This window comes from Engystomops pustulosus, chromosome 6 (genome assembly GCF_040894005.1).
Source record: "Engystomops pustulosus chromosome 6, aEngPut4.maternal, whole genome shotgun sequence".
NCBI lineage: Eukaryota > Metazoa > Chordata > Amphibia > Anura > Leptodactylidae > Engystomops > Engystomops pustulosus.
This window is the reverse complement of record NC_092416.1, coordinates 145611560-145638450: the sequence shown is the minus strand read 5'-3', so window position 1 is coordinate 145638450 and position 26891 is coordinate 145611560. Positions and strand designations below refer to the sequence as shown.

The 26891-nt window shown below is 42.5% G+C and overlaps 1 protein-coding gene across 1 annotated transcript in view; it reads right to left on the bottom strand.

The window, feature by feature from the left end:
- Positions 1–159: 159 nt before the first annotated feature.
- The window catches only part of CALCOCO2 (calcium binding and coiled-coil domain 2), a 38873-nt gene continuing 12141 nt past the window's right edge, over positions 160–26891 (bottom strand). The window contains exons 6-19 of the mRNA XM_072111642.1: positions 26171–26308; positions 24588–24673; positions 24325–24415; positions 23846–23910; positions 22976–23066; positions 10290–10385; positions 9091–9159; positions 8082–8189; positions 7137–7232; positions 6418–6519; positions 5625–5720; positions 4734–4839; positions 1434–1450; positions 160–1296 (exon numbers count right to left, since the gene is read on the bottom strand). Coding sequence (XP_071967743.1) covers positions 1159–1296; positions 1434–1450; positions 4734–4839; positions 5625–5720; positions 6418–6519; positions 7137–7232; positions 8082–8189; positions 9091–9159; positions 10290–10385; positions 22976–23066; positions 23846–23910; positions 24325–24415; positions 24588–24673; positions 26171–26308 — 1299 coding nt within the window. The 3' untranslated portion in view covers positions 160–1158. The remainder of the gene's footprint in view (positions 1297–1433; positions 1451–4733; positions 4840–5624; positions 5721–6417; positions 6520–7136; positions 7233–8081; positions 8190–9090; positions 9160–10289; positions 10386–22975; positions 23067–23845; positions 23911–24324; positions 24416–24587; positions 24674–26170; positions 26309–26891) is intronic.

Sequence of the window (26891 nt, the reverse complement as noted above, 5' to 3'; positions counted from 1 at the left end):
ATCCATAAAATGGCGGCAGATGGAGAGTCATTTGATCTCTATCTGTCCATGACCAATCTACCTTCCAGGACCGTAAGCTTGTATTCATATATATACTATCATAAGGTCCTGGAAGGTAGACTCATATACAGTTAGGATAACATACAAATAACAAAAATCTTGAAGTGGCTAACCCCTTTAATATTCACTGCTTGAGTTCTGAACAGTTTTCCTCACAATGTGTAATGGGCGCTGTATGGACTATAGCTGTAGGCTTTCTGTACTTCAGAAATGTTGAAAATGTTTTGGGTATGGAGGGTAAAAAATAAACTAAGATATATACCGTATTTACTCGAGAATAAGCCGACCCGAGTATCGAGACCTCTAATTAGCTAGTATATAGACTGCCAGCCCCCTGTAGTATATTAGCCTGCCAGCCCCCTGTAGTATATTAGCCTGCCAGCCCCCTGTAGTATATTAGCCTGCCAGCCCCATGTAGTATATTAGCCTGCCAGCCCCTGCTCCCAATATAATGCCTGTTGGAAAAAAACAAAAGGTGTAATCACCTTCCGATGCGCCACCCCCCCCCTTCCCCTTCTCCGTTATCTATCGCGGCATCGGTTCTGTGTCCCTGTGCGGTCTGTCAGAGGAACCATGACGTCAGCTTCTCACTGACATCATAGTGTGTGCCGATGCCGGCGCACACATTAGAATGTCAGTGTGCAGCTGACGTCACGATCCTTGCGACGGACCACGTGGGGGGCCGCAATATACGGAAGAGGACCTGCCAGGTTGGCGTCGGAAGGAGAGTACAGTTTTTGTGACTTGAGTATAAGCCGAGTTAGGGTTTTTCAGCAAATTTTTTGTGCTGAAAAACTTGGCTTATACTCGAGTATATACAGTATATATAATCATAATATCACAAGTCTTGCAGATTTCAGTATTCTTTGTCTACCCCAAGTCTTTCACAGATTACTTCTACAAATACAACTACTCTATGGGTGAGATTTATCAACTAGAACTGTTCTAGTTGCCCATGGCAACCAATCAGAGTTTAGCTTTCATTTTCCCACAGCTGAGCTCTGATTGGTTTCCACGGGCAACTAGAACAGTTTTACCTCAGAAACTTGATGATAAATCTCCCCCTATATGTGAGAGTATCTAGAGATGAGAGCGCAGTTACTGCCTAGCTTCATCCCCATCCAGGTGACACATGACATGGTCCTCAAGTATTTGGCGCTGATGAGGCAAAAATGTTTCAGGACACATAGGACACTGCAAGGGACTTGAAGGCTGTCTCGTGCTGGTCGCTTGAGACTGTAAAGGAAAAAATAGAAGTTGACTGACATGACATATACTTTTAACAAAGTTTGCAAACCCTCATGTACAACTTAAGGAATTAATTTTAATGAATTAAAAACACTATAAGGGTTAAAAGACCAAACTGTACTCACCCCCCTAGGGAAACGACCTTAAAAAAAAAAAAAAAAAAGAACATAAAAATGCATATCAATGACAGGTAGCAAACAAAGGGTTAACCCATAAGCAGAAAGAGATCTTTTATCAAACACTTTAGAAAACCACATATACACTAACCCGGGGACTGCCTGTATAAGCGCTCTGTACTCATCTGTAGGATGGATTATTAATATCAGACTGGAGGGCGTCCGACATCTGGGACCCCCACTGATAAGCTGTTAGAAAAGTCTGCATATATCAGTGCTGAGACCTGATTGTCTTAATAAAACCTGATGGTTCTCTTATCCGTTACATTCCTAGCTGTAGATTTGAATATAATTCTCTGTAATTGATGAAGGATTAAGGAGGCTGCCATTTTTCCTCTGCTCTGGGAACAGCTTAGTGATGTGCTTTACAGCATCCACAGGGTCATAGACAACAGTGGATTGAAAAAGAAAAAAATAAAAGCAAAAGTTTTCTAGAGAAGCTGTGTTCTGGGAAGGAGGAGATAAGCTGTGACATCATCTATTGTCAGTAGTGATGTAATGGTGGGTCAGTGTTATCTATATAGAGGTCATTGTACAGGGAGGAGGAGGAGATAAGCTGTGGCATCATCTATTGTCAGTAGTGATGTAATGATGGGTCAGTGTTGTCTATATAGAGGTCATTGTACAGGGAGGGGGAGGAGATAAGCTGTGACATCATCTATTGTCAGTGTGATGTAATGATGGGTCAGTGTTGTCTATATAGAGGTCATTGTACAGGGAGGGGGAGGAGATAAGCTGTGACATCATCTATTGTCAGTAGTGATGTAATGATGTGTCAGTGTTATCTATATAGAGGTCATTGTACAGGGAGGGGAGCTGATAAGCTGTGACATCATCTGTTGTCAGTAGTGATGTAATGATGGGTCAGTGTTATCTATACAGAGGTCATTACACAGGGAGGGGAGGAGATAAGCTGTGGCATCATCTATTGTCAGTGTGATGTAATGATGGGTCAGTGTTGTCTATATAGAGGTCATTGTACAGGGAGGGGGAGGAGATAAGCTGTGACATCATCTATTGTCAGTAGTGATGTAATGATGTGTCAGTGTTATCTATATAGAGGTCATTGTACAGGGAGGGGGAGCTGATAAGCTGTGACATCATCTGTTGTCAGTAGTGATGTAATGATGGGTCAGTGTTATCTATATAGAGGTCATTGTACAGGGAGGGGAGGAGATAAGCTGTGGCATCATCTATTGTCAGTGTGATGTAATGATGGGTCAGTGTTGTCTATATAGAGGTCATTGTACAGGGAGGGGGAGGAGATAAGCTGTGACATCATCTATTGTCAGTAGTGATGTAATGATGTGTCAGTGTTATCTATATAGAGGACACTCTATAGGGAGGGGGAGGAGATAAGCTGTGACATCATCTATTGTCAGTAGGGATGTAATAATGGGTCAGTGTTAACTATATAGAGGACATTGTATAGGGAGGGGGAGGAGATAAGCTGTGACATCATCTGTTGTCAGTAGTGATGTAATGATGGGTCAGTGATATCCATATAGAGGTTATTGTACAGGGAGGGGAGGAGATAAGCTGTGACATCATCTATTGTTCGTAGTGATGTAATAATGGGTCAGTGTTATCTATATAGAGGTCATTGTACAGGAAGGAGGAGATAAGCTGTGACATCATCTGTTGTCAGTAGTGATGTAATGATGGGTCAGTGTTATCTATATAGAGGTCATTGTACAGGGAGGGGAGGAGATAAGCTGTGGCATCATCTATTGTCAGTGTGATGTAATGATGGGTCAGTGTTGTCTATATAGAGGTCATTGTACAGGGAGGGGGAGGAGATAAGCTGTGACATCATCTATTGTCAGTAGTGATGTAATGATGTGTCAGTGTTATCTATATAGAGGACACTCTATAGGGAGGGGGAGGAGATAAGCTGTGACATCATCTATTGTCAGTAGGGATGTAATGATGGGTCAGTGTTATCTATATAGAGGACATTGTATAGGGAGGGGGAGGAGATAAGCTGTGACATCATCTATTGTCAGCAGTGATGTAATGATGGGTCAGTATTATCTATATAGAGGTAATTGTACAGGGAGGTGGAGGGGATAAGCTGTGACATCATCTATTGTCAGTAGTGATGTAATGATGGGTCAGTGTTATCTATATAGAGGTCATTGTACAGGGAGGGGGAGGAGATAAGCTGTGACATCATCTATTGTCAGTAGTGATGTAATGATGGGTCAGTGTTATCTATATAAAGATCATTGTACAGGGAGGGGGAGATGATAAGCTGTGACATCATCTATTGTCAGCAGTGATGTAATGATGGGTCAGTGTTATCTATATAGAGGTCATTGTACAGGGAGGGGAGGAGATAAGCTGTGACATCATCTATTGTCAGTAGTGATGTAATGGTGGGTCAGTGTTATCTATATAGAGGTCATTGTACAGGGAGGGGGAGATGATAAGCTGTGACATCATCTATTGTCAGCAGTGATGTAATGATGGGTCAGTGTTATCTATATAGAGGTCATTGTACAGGGAGGAGGAGGGGATAAGCTGTGACATCATCTATTGTCAGCAGTGATGTAATGATGGGTCAGTGTTATCTATATAGAGGTCATTGTACTGGGAATGGGAGGAGATAAGCTGTGACATCATCTATTGATGTAAAGGGTCAGTGGTGTTTTACGGAGGTTATTTTGCAGGGAAAAGAATTAGATAAACTGTAATAATCCTGTGTATTGTCTGGGATGTAAATGAGATGATTACTGTAAAAAAAATGCTATAAAAATTAGCAAGTGTCCTCTTGCGCCCCCCTGTAGGGTGCCGACCAGTTGCTATTACAACCAGGACCCATTTTAAATTTATTAAACCCTATTTGTCCCTGTAACCGAACTGACCCAGAGATCAAAGTAGGGGTGGCATTTGGGGCACACAGCTAAAACCGTAACAATTAATCCCACAATAATATAGTTCAAATGCAATTTGTTATGTATAAAACAGGCACTCTAACAGATCTGTACACAGAAAAATAAAAAACATACATATTTTTGAAGGTGGGGACAGAAAAACAAACATATAATGGAAAAAGCCATTGGCAGCAAGGGGCTATTTTCAGGTGATAGGTTCCCTTTAAATGACTAGTGTTACAGATATGATGTGGTCTCAGTCAGCATAACAGGATACAAAGAATCACGGTTTAGAGTTACTATGTCTTTCTGATTTTCATAAAAAATTAAAGTGATAGTTTACATTTAAAAGTCAAATATCAATTTTTGATACCTTGATATGGATTCCCAAAAATCAAGCTTTGGTTAGGAGGGGTGGGAACGTCAGGTGTCCTTTCAAGCAAACGACTGTGGAGCTCATCAATTTCAATACGATGATTCTAGAAAGGATTAAACCACATGATTTAAACAGATAGATCCAAAGCAGCATTGTGTAGTAACCCAAATAACAGGTGGGTGCAAATCCCTGTGGTTCAGGCAACAACTCCTTTGATATCTGATGCCAATTCTTTCCCTACATGGATACATCCAGGGACATGTAATGATGGGGCCTGGGGATGGAGTGGGACCACATCTGCCATCAGGAATACAACAGACTGCTGGTCCATAATAGGGGAATAGAATCAATTGTATGCATGTAAGACACGTCTGTGCTCTCCGTCTGTGCACACACTATGAGGTCAGTAGGCGGGAAGAAGAGCTTTTTTTTTCATATATTACTAGGGGCCATGCTGCTGGACTCTTAATTAGTGAGGGGAGGCTGCCGGGCACTTCATCTGTGAGGGGAGGCTGCAGTTGGATATTTTATTTGTGAGGGAAGGCTGCTACTGGACACTTCATTAGTGAGGGAGGCTGCTGCTGGACATTTTATTAGTGAGGGGTGCTGCTGCAAAACATTTCATGAATAATGGAGGCTGCTGGATATTTAATGAATGAGTGGAGGCTGTTATACGAGTATGATGCTATGTGTATATGTCTGTGTAGCATAACTATTCTCAAATGTAATGTGCAGGACGGGAGTAGCAGCAAAAGTGTAGGAATATGGGGCCCCAATCCAAAGTTTGCATCAGAGCCCACTGGTGTCTTGTTACATGAATGGATACATCTAAATTCCCCATTTATATCAATGTCTACAAAGACTATACTACTATAAGTTATAAATTACCTGTTCCATTCCCTTCATGTCTTGAATTTCTGCTTCGCGAAGTTCTATAGTGGTCCTTAACATTAGTATTTCTTCTCCCTGTTCTCTATGAATGTCCTGTACACAAAAGAGGGTCTGTCATTGTTACTGTACTCAATGATTTAGCATTGCAAAACATTCAAAATAAGAGTAACATGCGCATTACAACACCACTGAGTGTATGGGTAGTAGTAAAGTAGGTGATAGAGAAGGTAGGTGATCTCTATTAACGATAGACTATCACTTTTTAATATATCATTCTGTCTCTTACATTTTAAAATGCAGTTGTATGGTTTCAGCAGTTTTTTTCACACTCTTTGAAGTGTACAGTCAAACGTCTTTGAGGTGAACATGAACTGCTTTTTCAAATGGTCTTCTCTATGAAGCTATATAACATGTGGTAGAAATGAAATATGTGATAGGAAATGGGTGGTCTTTTGGAGAAGATGGATATGAAACGCCATATACTACTAAATATTGACCTGTTGCCCAGGCTGTCTCGGGAGAGGAGTAGGGATAGCTCCATATGTGTGAGGTGTGAATGAGTGAGTGAATGTGTGTCCTCCACCTTGGGAAAGGGGGTGGCTACTGTGGGGCAAATATCATTCTGTTGTTACAACATCACTGGCTGATGCATTTATCCTATGTTGATATTTTCATGCTGATAACTTATTTTTCATGATTGTACCTTGTAATTCTCTGAGGCAGATGTTTGCCTGTTTGTATTCTTGAAAAATGAAAAATAAAATAAAAATAAATACTTATATATATTGACCTGCTGCTGAACCAGTTGCTGTTCCAGGCAGAGATTCTTCTCCTCGATATATTGCAGTTGTGCTCTTAGTTCTCTCACTGTTCTTTCTGATTCTTGCTTGCCCTAAATGAACCGTACAAGTTATAATAAGTATAGATTCAAAGTATCCAACTTTTCTGCCGCATTGGATTCATGAAAAATGTATCTGGCAGCTAAATCTGCCCCCATCAGCTGCAGAGGGACCATCAAATCAGGGGTAACATATGCCAATACCTTAATAGCAGGCTATCCTTCTGCCCTGTGTGGTCAGGGTCTCTGGGCTCCAGCAACCGAAAACTCTGCATCCATAATTGACATGACCCAGTTATCCAGTGTCTACATGTGAGTTTGGTCCACTAATGAATAATTAGCTGGATGCAGAAGAGAGGATGGGTGAGAGCTCCTCACCCCTCTCCTCTACATGGAAAGCTGAGTGGCCTATACTCAATGCATGGCGGAGGCCTGGCTCGGTCATGATGTGGTGAGACACTCACCACCATGTACTTACTGCACCGTGACCAGGTGCCATAGACCTCTATGGGGGCCGTGATATAGACGCAAATTATGCAACCCAACCGTACCACTGACCCCATACGATCATGTACAAGGAGCCTTACTGATAGTTCTCTTCAGTTCTAGTTTATCAATAATGAGAAACATGCGATTCATTTATTACTATATTCAAGTTTTATCATAATTACCTTGCACTCATCTTTCAATCTTTTCATCTCACCCTCCAAATTAGCAATAGTGATATGTAAGCCCCCCATCTGCTTCATTTTATTTTCACTTTCAGCCTGTTGAAAGAAAAAAGAACATACGAGTATGTACTTTATGTGACTCCATTGTTACCAATCACTCAGTAATACAAGTGCATGTACTGCTCCAGAATACAAGGTGTATTGCATTGTTACAACACCTACAATATAAAAAGTTAGGCCCAAGCTGTCACATTACTGTATAATCTGCTTAAATTCTTAAAAATGACTTTTCACCACATCCAAATTCCTCAATTTGCTTTAATATTCACTGTTCCACAGATGCGGCTGAGATTTGTCTACCCCCAACCATCGCAGCTAAGTGCCATTTCAGTGTATCAGTTGTATCCAGCCAGTTGTCTTATGCCCAAACCAGACACAAATGAGCCCGCTATCCAGCACCTTATATCAGGGATTGGGTACCTCTTAACAAGCAATATATAACAACACGTTGGTCACCCTTATAAGATGTAGAATAAAAATACTGATGAAAGACTTAAGTTAAAGGGAATCTGTCAGCAGTTTTGACCATAGAAAGCTGCATACAGTGTTAGGTAGTAGCTCTTGTGATAAGCATAAGGTAACCTGTGTTGTTTATGTGAATCTAAAAACAGCTACTTTGGGAGGGGGCTATGTAACAGCATAGTGAAGAGATCTCACACGGCAGTGCACCACAATATTCCTAATCTAGCTGCAATCCTGGAATATAAATGCATTTTTCACAGTGCTGCACTCTTTCATTTCACTCAATTTCTTAACACTAACACCGTCTACAAAACTGCTGACAGATTCCCTCAAACGTTTACTACTGTCTGTATCTGTCTGTGATGTATCTGTATATCCCACACCAGCATCTTTACTGTGGCCACAATACATCACACCATTTACCTTTATGACATCCACCTGTTTGGACAAGCTGGTTATTCTCTCTTCTGCAGATCGAAGCTTTTCATTCTTCTGCTCCATCATGCGTTCTAGCTCGAAAGCTTTTTTTAACTAAAGAGAAAAAAAAATCCTTAAAGGAAACCTACCACAAGGTGAGGCTCCTATGTGGGATATATATATATTTTTTGGCGATGCAGGTAAATGGATCCAGGAAGGTGCAGTCCGCACCTCCTGGTCAAATCAACAGGGTTTTTCCACCATATTGCCTAGATGGGTTATTAAGGAGATATTTTTATTACACTGTATCCCTGCATGGGTCCAAATGGTATGACCCAGTAATGTTTCAACTGTGGAATTATGAGAATGGTGGAAAATTGATCCCCGATTGCCCTATCAATAAGGTGGGCTACTCTATCAGCACCTGTGAGGTGGTACCGCTTTATTTTCCACCACCCTGCATACTGATTGTCTCATACACCTGAAGGATGCATTCACACCACACACTACTAACTCTATTTCTGCACTGCTTCCTATATAATTTTGTATTCAGCTTCACACTGGATTGGTGCACCCTGCTGATTAAAACTTGCTACTAGAGCCCCCCAACATGTTTCGCCGAGTACGCGGCTTCATCAGGGGTAACGGGCTTGCCCCCCATCAATCAGCAAGTTATCCCCTATCCTGTGAATAGGGACTAATTTGTTATCAATGAAGAACCACTTTAACAAACTTACGACATTTTGTATCAGTCAGATGTGGTTATCTTTTATATCATCCTATATTACACACAGCATTAAAGAATAATTGTTCCCAATACAACATTATAAGCATTATAAATGTTGTTAGATATCTTTATAGAGAATATTAATTTTCTGCCCCCATACTAGACTCTCTTCCATCTCCCACTGCCTCCTAAACTTCTCAGTTCACTACAGCAACCTGTCATAGGCCCATCTGACAGATCTGCTGTAATGCCATCTAGTCTTTGGAGAAGTATCAGAGGCATCTTTACCTCTTTATCCAGCGATTGCTTTAGAGACTCTTTCTGCTTCTTCTCTCTTTCCAGGGTGAGTGTCTGCAACTTGTATGGGAAAATCAGAGTTAGCACTTACTGAACTGTTCTGAATTTTATTTTTAATAAAAGCGGTAATAAAAGAGAACCTCGCTATCCCTACATAGCGAAGCTTATGTAGGATATATGAACTGATAATTAGTCTCTTACTCAGGTACCTTAGTAAATGAAACGACAGTGTAAAGCATGAGAACAGGCAGGTTAGCAGAATGAGAATAAGTATCAAAATGATCAAAGGAGAAAACGTGCACTTACATTGTAGTGTTGTAATAAAACAGAGCAAAAATCACCAGGAAACCATAATAATAACATAAGTAAGAACTGTCAATAGCCAGTTATTGATTTACATTCTTATTAATAGCTATTGACCCTGCAGCAAATGGGACCACAGGGACAAGGTCACCATAATCTTCAAAGCTGCCATGTTGAAGCCCCCATCACTGAAGCCCCTTCTGAGTGTCACCGGCTCCCTGGCAGAGGAAGGGAGGAGGGGGACATAAGCGCTGAAGGAAGGTATGAATAATTAGCAGCTGATGGAGTCACAAGGGGCTTCTGTAGCCCCAGAGTTTTTTTTTTTTATATATATATTTTTAAAAGTCATAAAAAAGTAATTAACAGCTAAATGAAGAATGGATCCTGTTGCAGGGGGAACATGCAAGTGTATAAGTATTTTTGGGTTAAATAAACAAAATCCATGTGGTTAATTTCCCTTAAAACAGAATTAAATTTGTCACCTATGTCAACCTATGTTCCCTATAGTACAGGGGTGGCGAACCTATGGCACGGGTGCCAGAGGCGGCACTCTGAGCCCTTTCGGTGGGCACCCAGGTCATCACCCCAGAATTAGGTTCACCAGACAGAACTCAAAGAATCTGCCGGCAAAATCTTCCTACAATGATAGATGAATTTGCCCTCCTCCTTTCAACTGGGCTGGCGTCCTTAGGAGGCTGAAGGATTGAAAGTTGTCAAAGAACAAGGAGAAATATATTGCTGCTTAAATTGCTGCGCTGGCACTTTGCAATGAATAAGTGGCTTTTGGTTGAAGTTTGGGCACTGAGGCTCTAAAAGGTTCGCCATCACTGCTATAGTATCTCGCCCTCTTATAAGTACCATATAGTAAACTCATACACAAAGCTTACTTCGTGTTCAGCTCTCAGTTTCAGGGCCTCTTCTTTACATTGATTGACAGTAGAATTGAGGTTCTCTACTGCCTTTTTCTTGGCCACATCTTCATTCTGTCAGATAAACATGAAACATTATGATAGCAGCACCTGATATCTGTAATGTTATAAGGGTTGTAACTATTGCACATGTCTCGAATGAGCTATTTTTGCCTATAAATTATAACTCTTGGGAAAATTACTTTTAGATCTAATGGTTCCTTTAAAGTAAACCTATCATCAGACATTGACCTATTAAGGTTAAGATTAGAGATGAGCGAACATGCTCGTCCGAGCTTGATGCTCGGTCGAGCATTAGGGTACTCGAAACTGCTCGTTGCTCGGACGAATACTTCGCCCGCTCGAGAAAATGGCAGCTCCCGCCGTTTTGCTTTTTGGCGGCCAGAAACAGAGCCAATCACAAGCCAGGAGACTCTGCACTCCACCCAGCATGACGTGGTACCCTTACACGTCGATAGCAGTGGTTGGCTGGCCAGATCAGGTGACCCTGGGATAGACTAGCCGCTGCCCGCGCTGCTCGGATCATTCTGTGTCTGGATGCCGCTAGGGAGAGAGCTGCTGCTGGTCAGGGAAAGCGTTAGGGTGTTCTATTAGCTTACTGTTAGGCAGGAGTGATTCTCAAAGAACCCAACAGCCCTTCTTAGGGCTACAATAACGTTCTACTTTTTTTATTTTAATTTGCATCTAGTACCATTTTGTGAGGAATTAGCAGGGGGACTTGCTACCGTTGTGTTTAGCTCTTAGTGGCACACATATCCATAGCAAAGACCGAAGTGGGAAAATTTAGTAGGGGTTGGATTTCAATTAGGCACTAACTCAGTGTCATCTCATCTGGCATAGTAGTGTGCTTTGATACTTGGCTAGAAAATAGCCATAGGAGAATACAAAGAGCTTACTTACGCATACAGTAGCGTTCTATATATTTGATTTCTGGTTGATCTGCTGGTGGCTGTACTTTCTGCAGTGCATGTACTAGCCAATTCTGAGCAATTTGTAGTGAGACTTGCGACCGCTGTGTTCTGCGCTTAGTGACGCACATATCCATAGCAAAGACCGAAGTGGGAAAATTTAGTAGGGGTTGGATTTCAATTAGGCACTAACTCAGTGTCATCTCATCTGGCATAGTAGTGTGCTTTGATACTTGGCTAGAAAATAGCCATAGGAGAATACAAAGAGCTTACTTACGCATACAGTAGCGTTCTATATATTTGATTTCTGGTTGATCTGCTGGTGGCTGTACTTTCTGCAGTGCATGTACTAGCCAATTCTGAGCAATTTGTAGTGAGACTTGCGACCGCTGTGTTCTGCGCTTAGTGACGCACATATCCATAGCAAAGACCGAAGTGGGAAAATTTAGTAGGGGTTGGATTTCAATTAGGCACTAACTCAGTGTCATCTCATCTGGCATAGTAGTGTGCTTTGATACTTGGCTAGAAAATAGCCATAGGAGAATACAAAGAGCTTACTTACGCATACAGTAGCGTTCTATATATTTGATTTCTGGTTGATCTGCTGGTGGCTGTACTTTCTGCAGTGCATGTACTAGCCAATTCTGAGCAATTTGTAGTGAGACTTGCGACCGCTGTGTTCTGCGCTTAGTGACGCACATATCCATAGCAAAGACCGAAGTGGGAAAATTTAGTAGGGGTTGGATTTCAATTAGGCACTAACTCAGTGTCATCTCATCTGGCATAGTAGTGTGCTTTGATACTTGGCTAGAAAATAGCCATAGGAGAATACAAAGAGCTTACTTACGCATACAGTAGCGTTCTATATATTTGATTTCTGGTTGATCTGCTGGTGGCTGTACTTTCTGCAGTGCATGTACTAGCCAATTCTGAGCAATTTGTAGTGAGACTTGCGACCGCTGTGTTCTGCGCTTAGTGACGCACATATCCATAGCAAAGACCGAAGTGGGAAAATTTAGTAGGGGTTGGATTTCAATTAGGCACTAACTCAGTGTCATCTCATCTGGCATAGTAGTGTGCTTTGATACTTGGCTAGAAAATAGCCATAGCAATAGGATAGCATTGTTTGGTTTTAAAAACTCAAAAAAAAACATTTTGGTTTGAAACATTTTTGGGACTGCCACATACAGGCACTCAATCTATTCCATTTTACTGCAGGGCCACCTACCTGCTCCTCTGGTTTGAAACATTTTTGGGACTGCCACATACAGGCACTCAATCTATTCCATTTTACTGGAGGGCCACCTACCTGCTCCTCTGGTTTGAAAAATGTTTGGGACTGCCACATACAGGCACTATCCAAATTAAATTGTCTCCATAGCAGCCTCCACACGTTGTCTCCATTGCTACCTCCAAAAGTCGTCCATATAGCTGCCTCCATACATCGTCCCTTTATCAAACGAGGTGTGTCAGGCAGAAATTTGGGATGTTTTCATGGATTCCACATCAAAGTTGTTAACTTTGTCGCCACCCTGCTGTGTTATCCACAAAATATACTGGCAAACTTTTACCATTTAGGGATATTATTTCAGCGCTTCTTGCGCATCTGTTTACATTCCCCTCACCCGGCATATCCTAAACTTATAAGAACGCTACTACACTTGATCTTATACAAAAGGTTCTTAGAAGTGCTGTTTGGGGAGTAGCCTAGAGACAGGGGCTTGAATTGGCGAAAGCTCGCCTGGCAGCGGAGCGCCAGCTCCATGCGCATCATGCGCTTCTTGCGCATCTGTTTACATTCCCCTCACCCGGCATATCCTAAACTTATAAGAACGCTACTACACTTGATCTTATACAAAAGGTTCTTAGAAGTGCTGTTTGGGGAGTAGCCTAGAGACAGGGGCTTGAATTGGCGAAAGCTCGCCTGGCAGCGGAGCGCCAGCTCCATGCGCATCATGCGCTTCTTGCGCATCTGTTTACATTCCCCTCACCCGGCATATCCTAAACTTATAAGAACGCTACTACACTTGATCTTATACAAAAGGTTCTTAGAAGTGCTGTTTGGGGAGTAGCCTAGAGACAGGGGCTTGAATTGGCGAAAGCTCGCCTGGCAGCGGAGCGCCAGCTCCATGCGCATCATGCGCTTCTTGCGCATCTGTTTACATTCCCCTCACCCGCCATATCCCAAACTTATAAGAACGCTACTACACTTAACTTGGTGCAGGCTGGGACCGAGTCTGACCCTGGGGCTGGTCATATACTGCCGACGCAGAGAATTGCGGGGCCTACCTCGGTCCAGGTCTCAAAGGCCTACTATACCTCCTCCCACCCCTCCTCCACCTCCTCCTCCTCCGAATTACCATCCGTGGGCATGGCGCCATCAGTCGGTAGCTCTAGGCACAGCAGCAGTGCCGTCGCTAAGCGACAGCAGGCGGTGCTGAAACTGCTGAGCCTAGGCGATAAAAGGCACACCGCCCAAGAGCTATTACAGGGCATTCCACATCAAAGTTGTTAACTTTGTCGCCACCCTGCTGTGTAATCCACAAAATATACTTGCAAACTTTTACCATTTAGGGATATTATTTCAGCGCTTCTTGCGCATCTGTTTACATTCCCCTCACCCGCCATATCCTAAACTTATAAGAACGCTACTACACTTGATCTTATACAAAAGGTTCTTAGAAGTGCTGTTTGGGGAGTAGCCTAGAGACAGGGGCTTGGATTGGCAAAAGCTCGCCTGGCTGCAGAGCGCCAGCTCCATCCCAAGATCCAACTAACATAGTTGCAGCACCTTTAATCTACTACTAGTTCACTGCCTCCATAATAATAATAATAATAATCTTTATTTATATAGCGCCATCATATTCCGTAGCGCTTTACAAATCATAGGAAACAAATACAAATGTATTGTAACAGAGCACAACATTTGTATGGAACAACAGGAGTGAGGTCCCTGCTCGCCAGAGCTTACGGTTTATGAAGATGATGGGGTAACACGAGGTAAAAGAATATTTAACGGTCAAGCCATTCTTCTTAGGGAATAGAACAAAATATAATAAATGGAATTGCTGTCGCTTGAACCACTCAGCCGTCATCTTATATACCAGGTCCAGGGTGAATGGGACTGCAGAGAAGTCTGGTGCCTGTTGGTTGCTGGATAACAGATGGGAGGACGACACAGGACGGGTTAGTAGAAGAGTTAAAACTTCATGCAGTTAATGAGTGTTATAGGCTTGCCTAAAGAAATGGGTTTTAAGAGCACGTTTGAAACTTTGGAGGTTAGGTATTAGTCTGATAGTCCAGGGCAGAGCATTCCATAGAATTGGTGCAGCTCTAGAGAAGTCTTGGAGACGCGAGTGGGAGGTCCGCACTAGGGTAGAGGTTAATCTAAGATCACTGGCGGATCTAAGAGCACGGGTTGGGCGATAGACTGAGATAAGAGAGGAGAGGTAGGGGGGTGCAGCATTATACAGAGCTTTATGGATGAGGGTTATTATTATTTTAAACTGTATTCGAAAGGAGACTGGCAGCCAGTGCAGCGACTGGCATGAACTGTAAGCATACATGGTCCCCTTATCAAACGAGCTGTGTCAGGCAGAATTTTGGGTTGTTTTCATGGCTTCCATGTTAACTTTGTCGCCACCCTGCTGTGTAATCCACAAAATATACTGGCAAACTTTTATCATGTACCGATATTATTTGAGCGCTTCTTGCTCACCTCCTTTGGTTCCTCTCTGACACCCATTGGTTTGAAGCCTGAGTCCAATTAGGGTATGTCGCCATGCCACTCTCTAGCCTGCTGCCGCTGCCTCTGCCTCTGCATGCCGTCCCCTATAGTGTCAGGGTCAATTATTGGATGTTTTACATGCTATCTAGCTTCATTCTGTCACTCTGTCATGGCCATGCTGTTGCCCATAATTTTGGCATAATGGTGCGATTAAGCAGCCTCAGAGGCATCCATGCATGCTGCCCCTGCTGTTTCCTGTCCATTTCCGTGGTGTTTCCATCCTTTTCTGAGGTACCCAGGTGTTTGGCCAAGCTTCCCTGTGCAGAGCCTTGGTCCCCTTGAAAAATGCTCGAGTCTCCCATTGACTTCAATGGGGTTCGTTATTCGAGACGAGCACTCGAGCATCGGGAAAAGTTCGTCTCGAATAACGAGTACCCGAGCATTTTAGTGTTCGCTCATCTCTAGTTAAGATCTGATGGTAGGTTGCCAGTAAAGTTCTAAACCCTAATCTAACTTACCTAATCCTATAATACTTTCTAAACTAAGATACTTTATCTAGCTAATATGCTCATTTCGAGCAGAGGTTACTGGGTCATGGAGTAGCCTATTTGGGCAGTGGTCGGAGAGGATACTCCATGCCCCAGTACCTTCTGCAATCCCTCCTACCTGCGCTTTCCCAACGTGCTCCTGACCAGTGGCGTAACAACCACCATAGCAGCCATAGCGGTTGCTACAGGGCCCGGGCATCTCAGGGGCCCGGTATGGACGCCGGAGAATTTATCAGTGTGGCCCTCTCACTGATGACCGATACAGCACAGCAGTGTGCTGACCAGGTCCACCCACTTGTGTATATATATATTTGTGTATACATATGCTTATGCTGTATGAGTGTATGTATATATTGTATATACTGTATTTATGTGGATTTCATTTCTGCATTAACCCAACAAAAATATATACATATTTGTACAGACATGATTATTAGAGATGAGCGAACACTAAAATGCTCGGGTACTCGTTATTCGAGACGAACTTTTCCCGATGCTCGAGTGCTCGTCTCGAATAACGAACCCCATTGAAGTCAATGGGAGACTCGAGCATTTTTCAAGGGGACCAAGGCTCTGCACAGGGAAGCTTGGCCAAACACCTGGGAACCTCAGAAAAGGATGGAAACACCACGGAAATGGACAGGAAACAGCAGGGGCAGCATGCATGGATGCCTCTGAGGCTGCTTAATCGCACCATTATGCCGAAATTATGGGCAACAGCATGGCCATGACAGAGTGACAGAATGAAGCTAGATAGCATGTAAAACATCCAATAATTGACCCTGACACTATAGGGGACGGCATGCAGAGGCAGAGGCAGCGGCAGCAGGCTAGAGAGTGGCATGGCGACATACCCTAATTGGACTCAGGCTTCAAACCAATGGGTGTCAGAGAGGAACCAAAGGAGGTGAGCAAGAAGCGCTCAAATAATATCGGTACATGATAAAAGTTTGCCAGTATATTTTGTGGATTACACAGCAGGGTGGCGACAAAGTTAACATGGAAGCCATGAAAACAACCCAAAATTCTGCCTGACACAGCTCGTTTGATAAGGGGACCATGTATGCTTACAGTTCATGCCAGTCGCTGCACTGGCTGCCAGTCTCCTTTCGAATACAGTTTAAAATAATAATAACCCTCATCCATAAAGCTCTGTATAATGCTGCACCCCCCTACCTCTCCTCTCTTATCTCAGTCTATCGCCCAACCCGTGCTCTTAGATCCGCCAGTGATCTTAGATTAACCTCTACCCTAGTGCGGACCTCCCACTCGCGTCTCCAAGACTTCTCTAGAGCTGCACCAATTCTATGGAATGCTCTGCCCTGGACTATCAGACTAATACCTAACCTCCAAAGTTTCAAACGTGCTCTTAAAACCCATTTCTTTAGGCAAGCCTATAACACTCATTAACTGCATGAAGTTTTAACTCTTCTACTAACCCGTCCTGTGTCGTCCTCCCATCTGTTATCCAGCAACCAACAGGCACCAGACTTCTCTGCAGTCCCATTCACCCTGGACCTGGTATATAAGATGACGGCTGAGTGGTTCAAGCGACAGCAATTCCATTTATTATATTTTTTTCTATTCCCTAAGAAGAATGGCTTGACCGTTAAATATTCTTTTACCTCGTGTTACCCCATCATCTTCATAAACCGTAAGCTCTGGCGAGCAGGGACCTCACTCCTGTTGTTCCATACAAATGTTGTGCTCTGTTACAATACATTTGTATTTGTTTCCTATGATTTGTAAAGCGCTACGGAATATGATGGCGCTATATAAATAAAGATTATTATTATTATTATTATGGAGGCAGTGAACTAGTAGTAGATTAAAGGTGCTGCAACTATGTTAGTTGGATCTTGGGATGGAGCTGGCGCTCTGCAGCCAGGCGAGCTTTTGCCAATCCAAGCCCCTGTCTCTAGGCTACTCCCCAAACAGCACTTCTAAGAACCTTTTGTATAAGATCAAGTGTAGTAGCGTTCTTATAAGTTTAGGATATGGCGGGTGAGGGGAATGTAAACAGATGCGCAAGAAGCGCTGAAATAATATCCCTAAATGGTAAAAGTTTGCAAGTATATTTTGTGGATTACACAGCAGGGTGGCGACAAAGTTAACAACTTTGATGTGGAATGCCCTGTAATAGCTCTTGGGCGGTGTGCCTTTTATCGCCTAGGCTCAGCAGTTTCAGCACCGCCTGCTGTCGCTTAGCGACGGCACTGCTGCTGTGCCTAGAGCTACCGACTGATGGCGCCATGCCCACGGATGGTAATTCGGAGGAGGAGGAGGTGGAGGAGGGGTGGGAGGAGGTATAGTAGGCCTTTGAGACCTGGACCGAGGTAGGCCCCGCAATTCTCTGCGTCGGCAGTATATGACCAGCCCCAGGGTCAGACTCGGTCCCAGCCTGCACCAAGTTAAGTGTAGTAGCGTTCTTATAAGTTTGGGATATGGCGGGTGAGGGGAATGTAAACAGATGCGCAAGAAGCGCATGATGCGCATGGAGCTGGCGCTCCGCTGCCAGGCGAGCTTTCGCCAATCCAAGCCCCTGTCTCTAGGCTACTCCCCAAACAGCACTTCTAAGAACCTTTTGTATAAGATCAAGTGTAGTAGCGTTCTTATAAGTTTAGGATATGCCGGGTGAGGGGAATGTAAACAGATGCGCAAGAAGCGCATGATGCGCATGGAGCTGGCGCTCCGCTGCCAGGCGAGCTTTCGCCAATTCAAGCCCCTGTCTCTAGGCTACTCCCCAAACAGCACTTCTAAGAACCTTTTGTATAAGATCAAGTGTAGTAGCGTTCTTATAAGTTTAGGATATGCCGGGTGAGGGGAATGTAAACAGATGCGCAAGAAGCGCATGATGCGCATGGAGCTGGCGCTCCGCTGCCAGGCGAGCTTTCGCCAATTCAAGCCCCTGTCTCTAGGCTACTCCCCAAACAGCACTTCTAAGAACCTTTTGTATAAGATCAAGTGTAGTAGCGTTCTTATAAGTTTAGGATATGCCGGGTGAGGGGAATGTAAACAGATGCGCAAGAAGCGCATGATGCGCATGGAGCTGGCGCTCCGCTGCCAGGCGAGCTTTCGCCAATTCAAGCCCCTGTCTCTAGGCTACTCCCCAAACAGCACTTCTAAGAACCTTTTGTATAAGATCAAGTGTAGTAGCGTTCTTATAAGTTTAGGATATGGCGGGTGAGGGGAATGTAAACAGATGCGCAAGAAGCGCTGAAATAATATCCCTAAATGGTAAAAGTTTGCCAGTATATTTTGTGGATAACACAGCAGGGTGGCGACAAAGTTAACAACTTTGATGTGGAATCCATGAAAACAACCCAAATTTCTGCCTGACACACCTCGTTTGATAAAGGGACGATGTATGGAGGCAGCTATATGGACGACTTTTGGAGGTAGCAATGGAGACAACGTGTGGAGGCTGCTATGGAGACAATTTAATTTGGATAGTGCCTGTATGTGGCAGTCCCAAACATTTTTCAAACCAGAGGAGCAGGTAGGTGGCCCTCCAGTAAAATGGAATAGATTGAGTGCCTGTATGTGGCAGTCCCAAAAATGTTTCAAACCAGAGGAGCAGGTAGGTGGCCCTGCAGTAAAATGGAATAGATTGAGTGCCTGTATGTGGCAGTCCCAAAAATTTTTCAAACCAGAGGAGCAGGTAGGTGGCCCTCCAGTAAAATGGAATAGATTGAGTGCCTGTATGTGGCAGTCCCAAAAATGTTTCAAACCAGAGGAGCAGGTAGGTGGCCCTGCAGTAAAATGGAATAGATTGAGTGCCTGTATGTGGCAGTCCCAAAAATGTTTCAAACCAAAATGTTTTTTTTTGAGTTTTTAAAACCAAACAATGCTATCCTATTGCTATGGCTATTTTCTAGCCAAGTATCAAAGCACACTACTATGCCAGATGAGATGACACTGAGTTAGTGCCTAATTGAAATCCAACCCCTACTAAATTTTCCCACTTCGGTCTTTGCTATGGATATGTGCGTCACTAAGCGCAGAACACAGCGGTCGCAAGTCTCACTACAAATTGCTCAGAATTGGCTAGTACATGCACTGCAGAAAGTACAGCCACCAGCAGATCAACCAGAAATCAAATATATAGAACGCTACTGTATGCGTAAGTAAGCTCTTTGTATTCTCCTATGGCTATTTTCTAGCCAAGTATCAAAGCACACTACTATGCCAGATGAGATGACACTGAGTTAGTGCCTAATTGAAATCCAACCCCTACTAAATTTTCCCACTTCGGTCTTTGCTATGGATATGTGCGTCACTAAGCGCAGAACACAGCGGTCGCAAGTCTCACTACAAATTGCTCAGAATTGGCTAGTACATGCACTGCAGAAAGTACAGCCACCAGCAGATCAACCAGAAATCAAATATATAGAACGCTACTGTATGCGTAAGTAAGCTCTTTGTATTCTCCTATGGCTATTTTCTAGCCAAGTATCAAAGCACACTACTATGCCAGATGAGATGACACTGAGTTAGTGCCTAATTGAAATCCAACCCCTACTAAATTTTCCCACTTCGGTCTTTGCTATGGATATGTGCGTCACTAAGCGCAGAACACAGCGGTCGCAAGTCTCACTACAAATTGCTCAGAATTGGCTAGTACATGCACTGCAGAAAGTACAGCCACCAGCAGATCAACCAGAAATCAAATATATAGAACGCTACTGTATGCGTAAGTAAGCTCTTTGTATTCTCCTATGGCTATTTTCTAGCCAAGTATCAAAGCACACTACTATGCCAGATGAGATGACACTGAGTTAGTGCCTAATTGAAATCCAACCCCTACTAAATTTTCCCACTTCGGTCTTTGCTATGGATATGTGCGTCACTAAGCGCAGAACACAGCGGTCGCAAGTCTCACTACAAATTGCTCAGAATTGGCTAGTACATGCACTGCAGAAAGTACAGCCACCAGCAGATCAACCAGAAATCAAATATATAGAACGCTACTGTATGCGTAAGTAAGCTCTTTGTATTCTCCTATGGCTATTTTCTAGCCAAGTATCAAAGCACACTACTATGCCAGATGAGATGACACTGAGTTAGTGCCTAATTGAAATCCAACCCCTACTAAATTTTCCCACTTCGGTCTTTGCTATGGATATGTGTGCCACTAAGAGCTAAACACAACGGTAGCAAGTCCCCCTGCTAATTCCTCACAAAATGGTACTAGATGCAAATTAAAATAAAAAAAGTAGAACGTTATTGTAGCCCTAAGAAGGGCTGTTGGGTTCTTTGAGAATCACTCCTGCCTAACAGTAAGCTAATAGAACAGCCTAACGCTTTCCCTGACCAGCAGCAGCTCTCTCCCTAGCGGCATCCAGACAGAGAATGATCCGAGCAGCGCGGGCAGCGGCTAGTCTATCCCAGGGTCACCTGATCTGGCCAGCCAACCACTGCTATCGACGTGTAAGGGTACCACGTCATGCTGGGTGGAGTGCAGAGTCTCCTGGCTTGTGATTGGCTCTGTTTCTGGCCGCCAAAAAGCAAAACGGCGGGAGCTGCCATTTTCTCGAGCGGGCGAAGTATTCGTCCGAGCAACGAGCAGTTTCGAGTACCCTAATGCTCGACCGAGCATCAAGCTCGGACGAGCATGTTCGCTCATCTCTAATGATTATAAAATCACATGCATTTACGCAGTCATATATACACACATTATACACACACCAAATTTTGGATAGACAAAATGACAGATGTTATGAACAAAAAGTAACAAGTTTATTTAATGAAGGTCAAACTCAGAGATAAAAACAATTAAAATTCCCATGATAGGGAAAACAGTGGCATGTGTGACCCCCTGGTCTCTCCAGCCCGGCACCCTATCCATTGGTAATGTGATCTAGACATTTTCTATTCAGTACTGTGTACCTGTGTTCTGGTGTTTCACTTAATTTTTATCACATATTGTATGTACTACGTATTGGGGCTGGACACTAGGGGTCCACTGTTTTCCCTATCATGGGAATTTTAATTGTTTTTATCTCTATGTTTGACCTTCATTAAATAAACTTGTTACTTTTTGTTCATAACATCTGTCTTTTTGTCTATCCAAATTTTGATACATTGTTTCAGATGTTATCTTCTTTGACCCATTCTTTCTGCAAGTTCGCACATTATACACACACAGGGGCACATTCAATAAGGGCGGTGTGCCACTTTTCTGTCGGACTTTGCACATTCTTTCCAGTGAAAACTGCTTGCACAGGTATTTAAGAAGTGTCTGCACCACATTTGAGTTGCATGCGACCATTTTTGTGGCGCAGTGCACTAGTCTTCATGCGACACAAATTTCTACACGGAAGGGGTGCTCAGTCATACAGAGTTCAAAAGAATTGTGTTGCATGTCCCATGTTAAAGGTGCACCAAAAAAAGTGGTGCTTTCTGTCAGGGCAGTGCAGTGGGCGCCAGATTCATGAAGAACGTGCACCAGAAATCCTGAATCTGGCGCCCTCTGCACACTAAACAGGTAACTGCACATAGTACACACTGCACTGTTTTTAGTAAATGTGCCCCTATGTGTGTATAATATATAAATGTGTGTGTATATATGAGTGCGTAAATGCATGTGACTTTATAATCATGTCTTTACAAATATGTATATATTTTTGAAGGAGAAGGGGGGCCCCATGCAGATATCCGCTATGGGGCCCAAGCTCTCCTAGTTACGCCCCTGCTCCTGACACTTCAGTCCTAGTTCCTTTGTAACTCTGTGCATGAGCAGTAGCACCTACTTCAGACCTGACAGGAGCACCCGGCTCAGAAGCTAGAGCTATTGTGCATGAGCAGAGCTCTGGAGGAGCCGGGACCACGGCAGAAGTGTGAGGAGCGTTCCAAGGATGTGCAGGTAGGAGGGATCACATAGGCTACTGGGGTGTGGAGTAGCCTTTGTTCCCATTACCCAGAGAGGGCATGGCCTAGCCCTGAGGCTAGGATGGCAACCATATATAAACTCAAAATGTCACTCCATAGGAATAGGGGAAAATTTATCCCATAAATATAAAATCCAAAATGTGTTCAGTCATATAAAAAAAAAACACATTCAAATACTACCTCTTTAATATTCAATGCAAAATAGAAATCTTTGCACGATTTGTCCAACCCGTTTTAGCTAAAAAGTTGGAGTTGTAGACATTTTTAATGGATGTTGAATAATAAAGATATCCCGAATTTTAAATGGACCCCTATGCAGTGCCTGGACATTATGGTGTATGAATACTGTATGAAGATGAATTATTGTTGACCCAGGCAAAATATATGATACTTACATTGAGAGATTTGCTGTTAACAAGGACTTTGCATGTGTAAACCCTATTTAACAAGCACCCAGCAAGAGGTTACAGAGACATCTGTAACTAGGAGTCCTCTGCGAGTCTGGTGTACTAAATTCAAGGATTGTCTGTAAATGTAACTTCAGTATCTACAAATATACAGACCACCTACCTGGAAGAAACACTTCTCAGCCACAGACTTCTCTAAAGATTTCTCCAGCTCCTCCTTGTCTGATAGATATTTTATTTCCCTTTCTTTGTGTCTAAAGAGGACAGAAAGATTGTGGTGGTTTAAATTACGGTCACTTATACACATGTACTACACTTACTACCCACCATATAATGTGGGTATGTATAGAATATAAAACAGGCCAACTGTTATATGGGGTAGTAGTTATATTATGTATCCATCAGGCAGCAAAAAGCCTAGAATCGGCACTGAAATACAAGGATTGTTATTAGCAGTATAGGCACATGGGCAATTTATGCGAAAGAGTGGAAAACCCCTTTAAAGGGAATATATCACCTTTTTCTTTCACTCGTTACAATCAAACTTTTTTTGTAACATGTTTGTTGTCCTGGTTGTTTACAATGATAGTGAAGGCTCTATACTTGCTTGAGTGATGGACTGTACAGCAGCCTCTAGAGTGGAGCTGAATTTCCAGACATGCTCTGTGTAGAATTGGCTGTAACGTCATCTCTTATCAGTAGTGGAGGCTGTGATTTCTACCGTGTTTGGGTATCGGCCCTCACTGATCATGGAGAGATGGTCCATCCTGCCGTTATTACTTAATGCTAGCCAAACACTTCAAATTGGGCGCTTGTATATTTTAAAGGCATAGTGAGGCAATGTACCATGACCGACTTAAATAAAGCAAAGGGGTAAAGTATTATTGTGGAATCGTAAACTGATGCTGTAGTTTGTCTGCATGGAATAAGCCATCCGGTTATTACTTCCAGTTCAGGAATCATATGAACATGGACATACTAAAAAAAAAAACTGCAAAAATGATGGAAAGAACACAATTCATTAGAAACCTACAGCTTCAGCGCTGACTCCAGCTTCTCCTTTTCTTCTTCAAGCGTCTTCATGTAACTTTGCAGTTTCTGTAAATACAAAAAACAAACTGGAACCAACTAGAAGATTTCTGTGAGAAGTGTGCATTAGACTAGTGTCATACATTTATCCCCTAATAATAATCCTTTATTTGTATAGCGCACACAGATTACTCAGCGCTGCACAGAACTTGCCAAATCGGTCCCTGTCCCCATGGGGCTCACAATCTAATCAACCTACCAGTATGTTTTGGAGTGTAGGAGGAAACTGGAGGACCCGTAGGAAACCCACACAAAGAGAACAAACTAATGTTGACCTAGATGCGACTTGAAGCCAGGTCCCCAGCGCTGCAAGGCTGTAGTGCTAACCACTGAGCCACTGCCTATGCTTTGGATAATGAGGAACCTCCTTTAAGCACAGAGATTTATATATAGTATATAGATGTATGTTTTATCTTCTCTGACCTCAAAGTGCTTCTTCTCTTCCTGCAGGTTATCGTTTATCTTCTCCATCTCCTTGATTTCTAAAAGTAATTTCTCCTCCTGTCTCCTTTGCCTATGAAAATGGATAAGACAGATAAACGCATTGTATGTATTTTATTACACATGGTTCTGTATGGAAGCATATCCTTACATGGGGAACATATCCCTCAATGGGGTTTTCAGAGCTTTAATAGGACAAAGGGAACTATATGTATCTACATCCAAAGTGATCGGCACAAACTTACATCTGCAGTTCTGAGTCTAGGGATTGAATGGTTTGTTTCATTGTTTTGTTATCCTCTTCCAGATTCTTGCTTTGGACTGTCAGCTCCTGCAGTATATAAAATAATAATTCATACAAAATATAGGTATATATACACTAATTGTACATAAAACAATTATCAAAACTAAAATAAAACAAAATGTTTCCCTAAATGAATTTTCTAAAGAATATTAGGTCTTCTAAATGGTGTTAAGACAGACAGCGCAATATGGTAACGTCTTCCACATGCTGCCTGTGTGGGGCTGCCGGACCCCGGACAGACTGAGACAATCGGGGGCAAAGGAGACAAGCAGGTAAGTTTGATTTTTATTTTATGACTGGCCACTATAAACTAATTATACAGAATGTCATTTATTGCATGAGGGTATCTGTAAATCTAATTTCTTATGGGGCACAGTATATAATATTCAAATGGCCCTGTAAATAATTTATTGATTTGGGGGTTCTTCACTTCATTTTTTAGGGGGGACTTGTGAATAAGTTATGATTACGGGGGTGGCCATGTATATCAATTATTAATAATAAAACTGTATAAAACATTTAGAATTTATAATTAGTGATGAGGGCCAATATATTGTGGGATAGACAATACATAATTTATTGGGGGGGGGGTGCAATTCTTTATTGGGTGGGTGGGAGGTTACAATGTGTCATTATTCTGTTCCTGTACATATCATTAATTGTTTTGGAGGATACATTTTCAATCATCTTATTCTTTAATATAATTAATTCTGGGGAGATTTGAATATTCATAGAATATATTACTATATTGATGGTTAACATTGTATATTATACACAGGAAAACAGTATTTTTATAGAGCTAGGGTACACTTATTGGTATGTGCAGGGCACAGCATGGACATATGTTTTTTGGGGGTATACAGCATGGACATATGTTTTTTGGGGGTATACAGCATGGCATATGATATATGCAGGGGGTACAGCATAGTCACTTGTTTTATGAGGGGTATATAGATTGTTATCCAGGTGACATCATACTGTGGTATCTTTATGGGCGCAGTGTGGAAATGCTGATGGCGCTTAAGACATATGGCAGTGAATTCTGCATGGTTAGGTCACGGCCAGAGAAGTTGTCATTCAGTTCTTGAACCAATGGAGAAGCCATATATGGGTACTTATATTGCACTACTGGCTTGTGTGTATGAGTTTATGAATGTGTATATAAGTATGTATCTTTTATGTCTAAGGGGAAGGGGGCCCGAGCCTCCCTTAGTTATACCCATGACAAATGCCTAATATGTGATACTTGTTAATGAATATCAATGGCTAATTATATTAAATCAGAACCTATGAATTACACTTGACTTAGTCACAATTATTTAATAATAAAGAATTTATTTAGGTAGTCCCTTCATAGTATAGTATGGGTTAGAAAAGACATCAGTCCTTCAAGTCCAACCTATAAATTCTACTTGTTGACTTTATATATTACAGCTGATTTATGAGATCCCCTGCTCCACAGTGGACAGCCCCTATAAATATACATTGTATAAACGTATGAGGCATTGGAGCATGGAACATTACCATATATTCTGGTTCCAGCCGCTGTAACTTCTCTGTTAAGTTCACCAGATCATCCTGAAGATTCTGGATCTTCTGCTTCTGGTTCTCATTTTCATTATGAAGTACTGAACGTTCCTCGGTCACCTTGGTCACAAGTTTCTACCAAAGACATTTCAAAGTTTAATTGATAATAATAATAAATAATAATAATAATAATAATAATTCTTTAATTATATAGCACCTACAAATACCGCAGAGCTGCACAGAGCTTGCCAAATCAGTCCCTGTCCCCATGGGGCTCACAATCTAATCAACCTACCAATGTGTTTTGGAGTGTTGTTGGAAACTGGAGGACCTGGAGGAAACCCATGCAAACACAGAGAGAACATACAAACTCTTTGCAGTTTAGTTTCCTATGGACGGTTTAGTTCCGATTTGGATTTTATTGTGTTAATGTGGCAACTTGAACAAATTATACGTGTTATCCCTCAACTTGATGATGTGTTCACACAATGCTTTTGCATACGCATTTGCGTTTCACCAAAACATAGCAATGCATGCGATCTGGGGTAAACTTGTGTGTCTTGACTGATGCATTTGCAATGTGTGAAGATTTAAGACTGGCATTTTTCACGCCATTCTTAATATTCCCTCCAAGCCCAAATCTACTAAGAAGCTCTGGTCTCATAGTAGATCCGTCAGCAATCTCTGACTGGTCAGACCCGTTTATACCAGGTCTGAC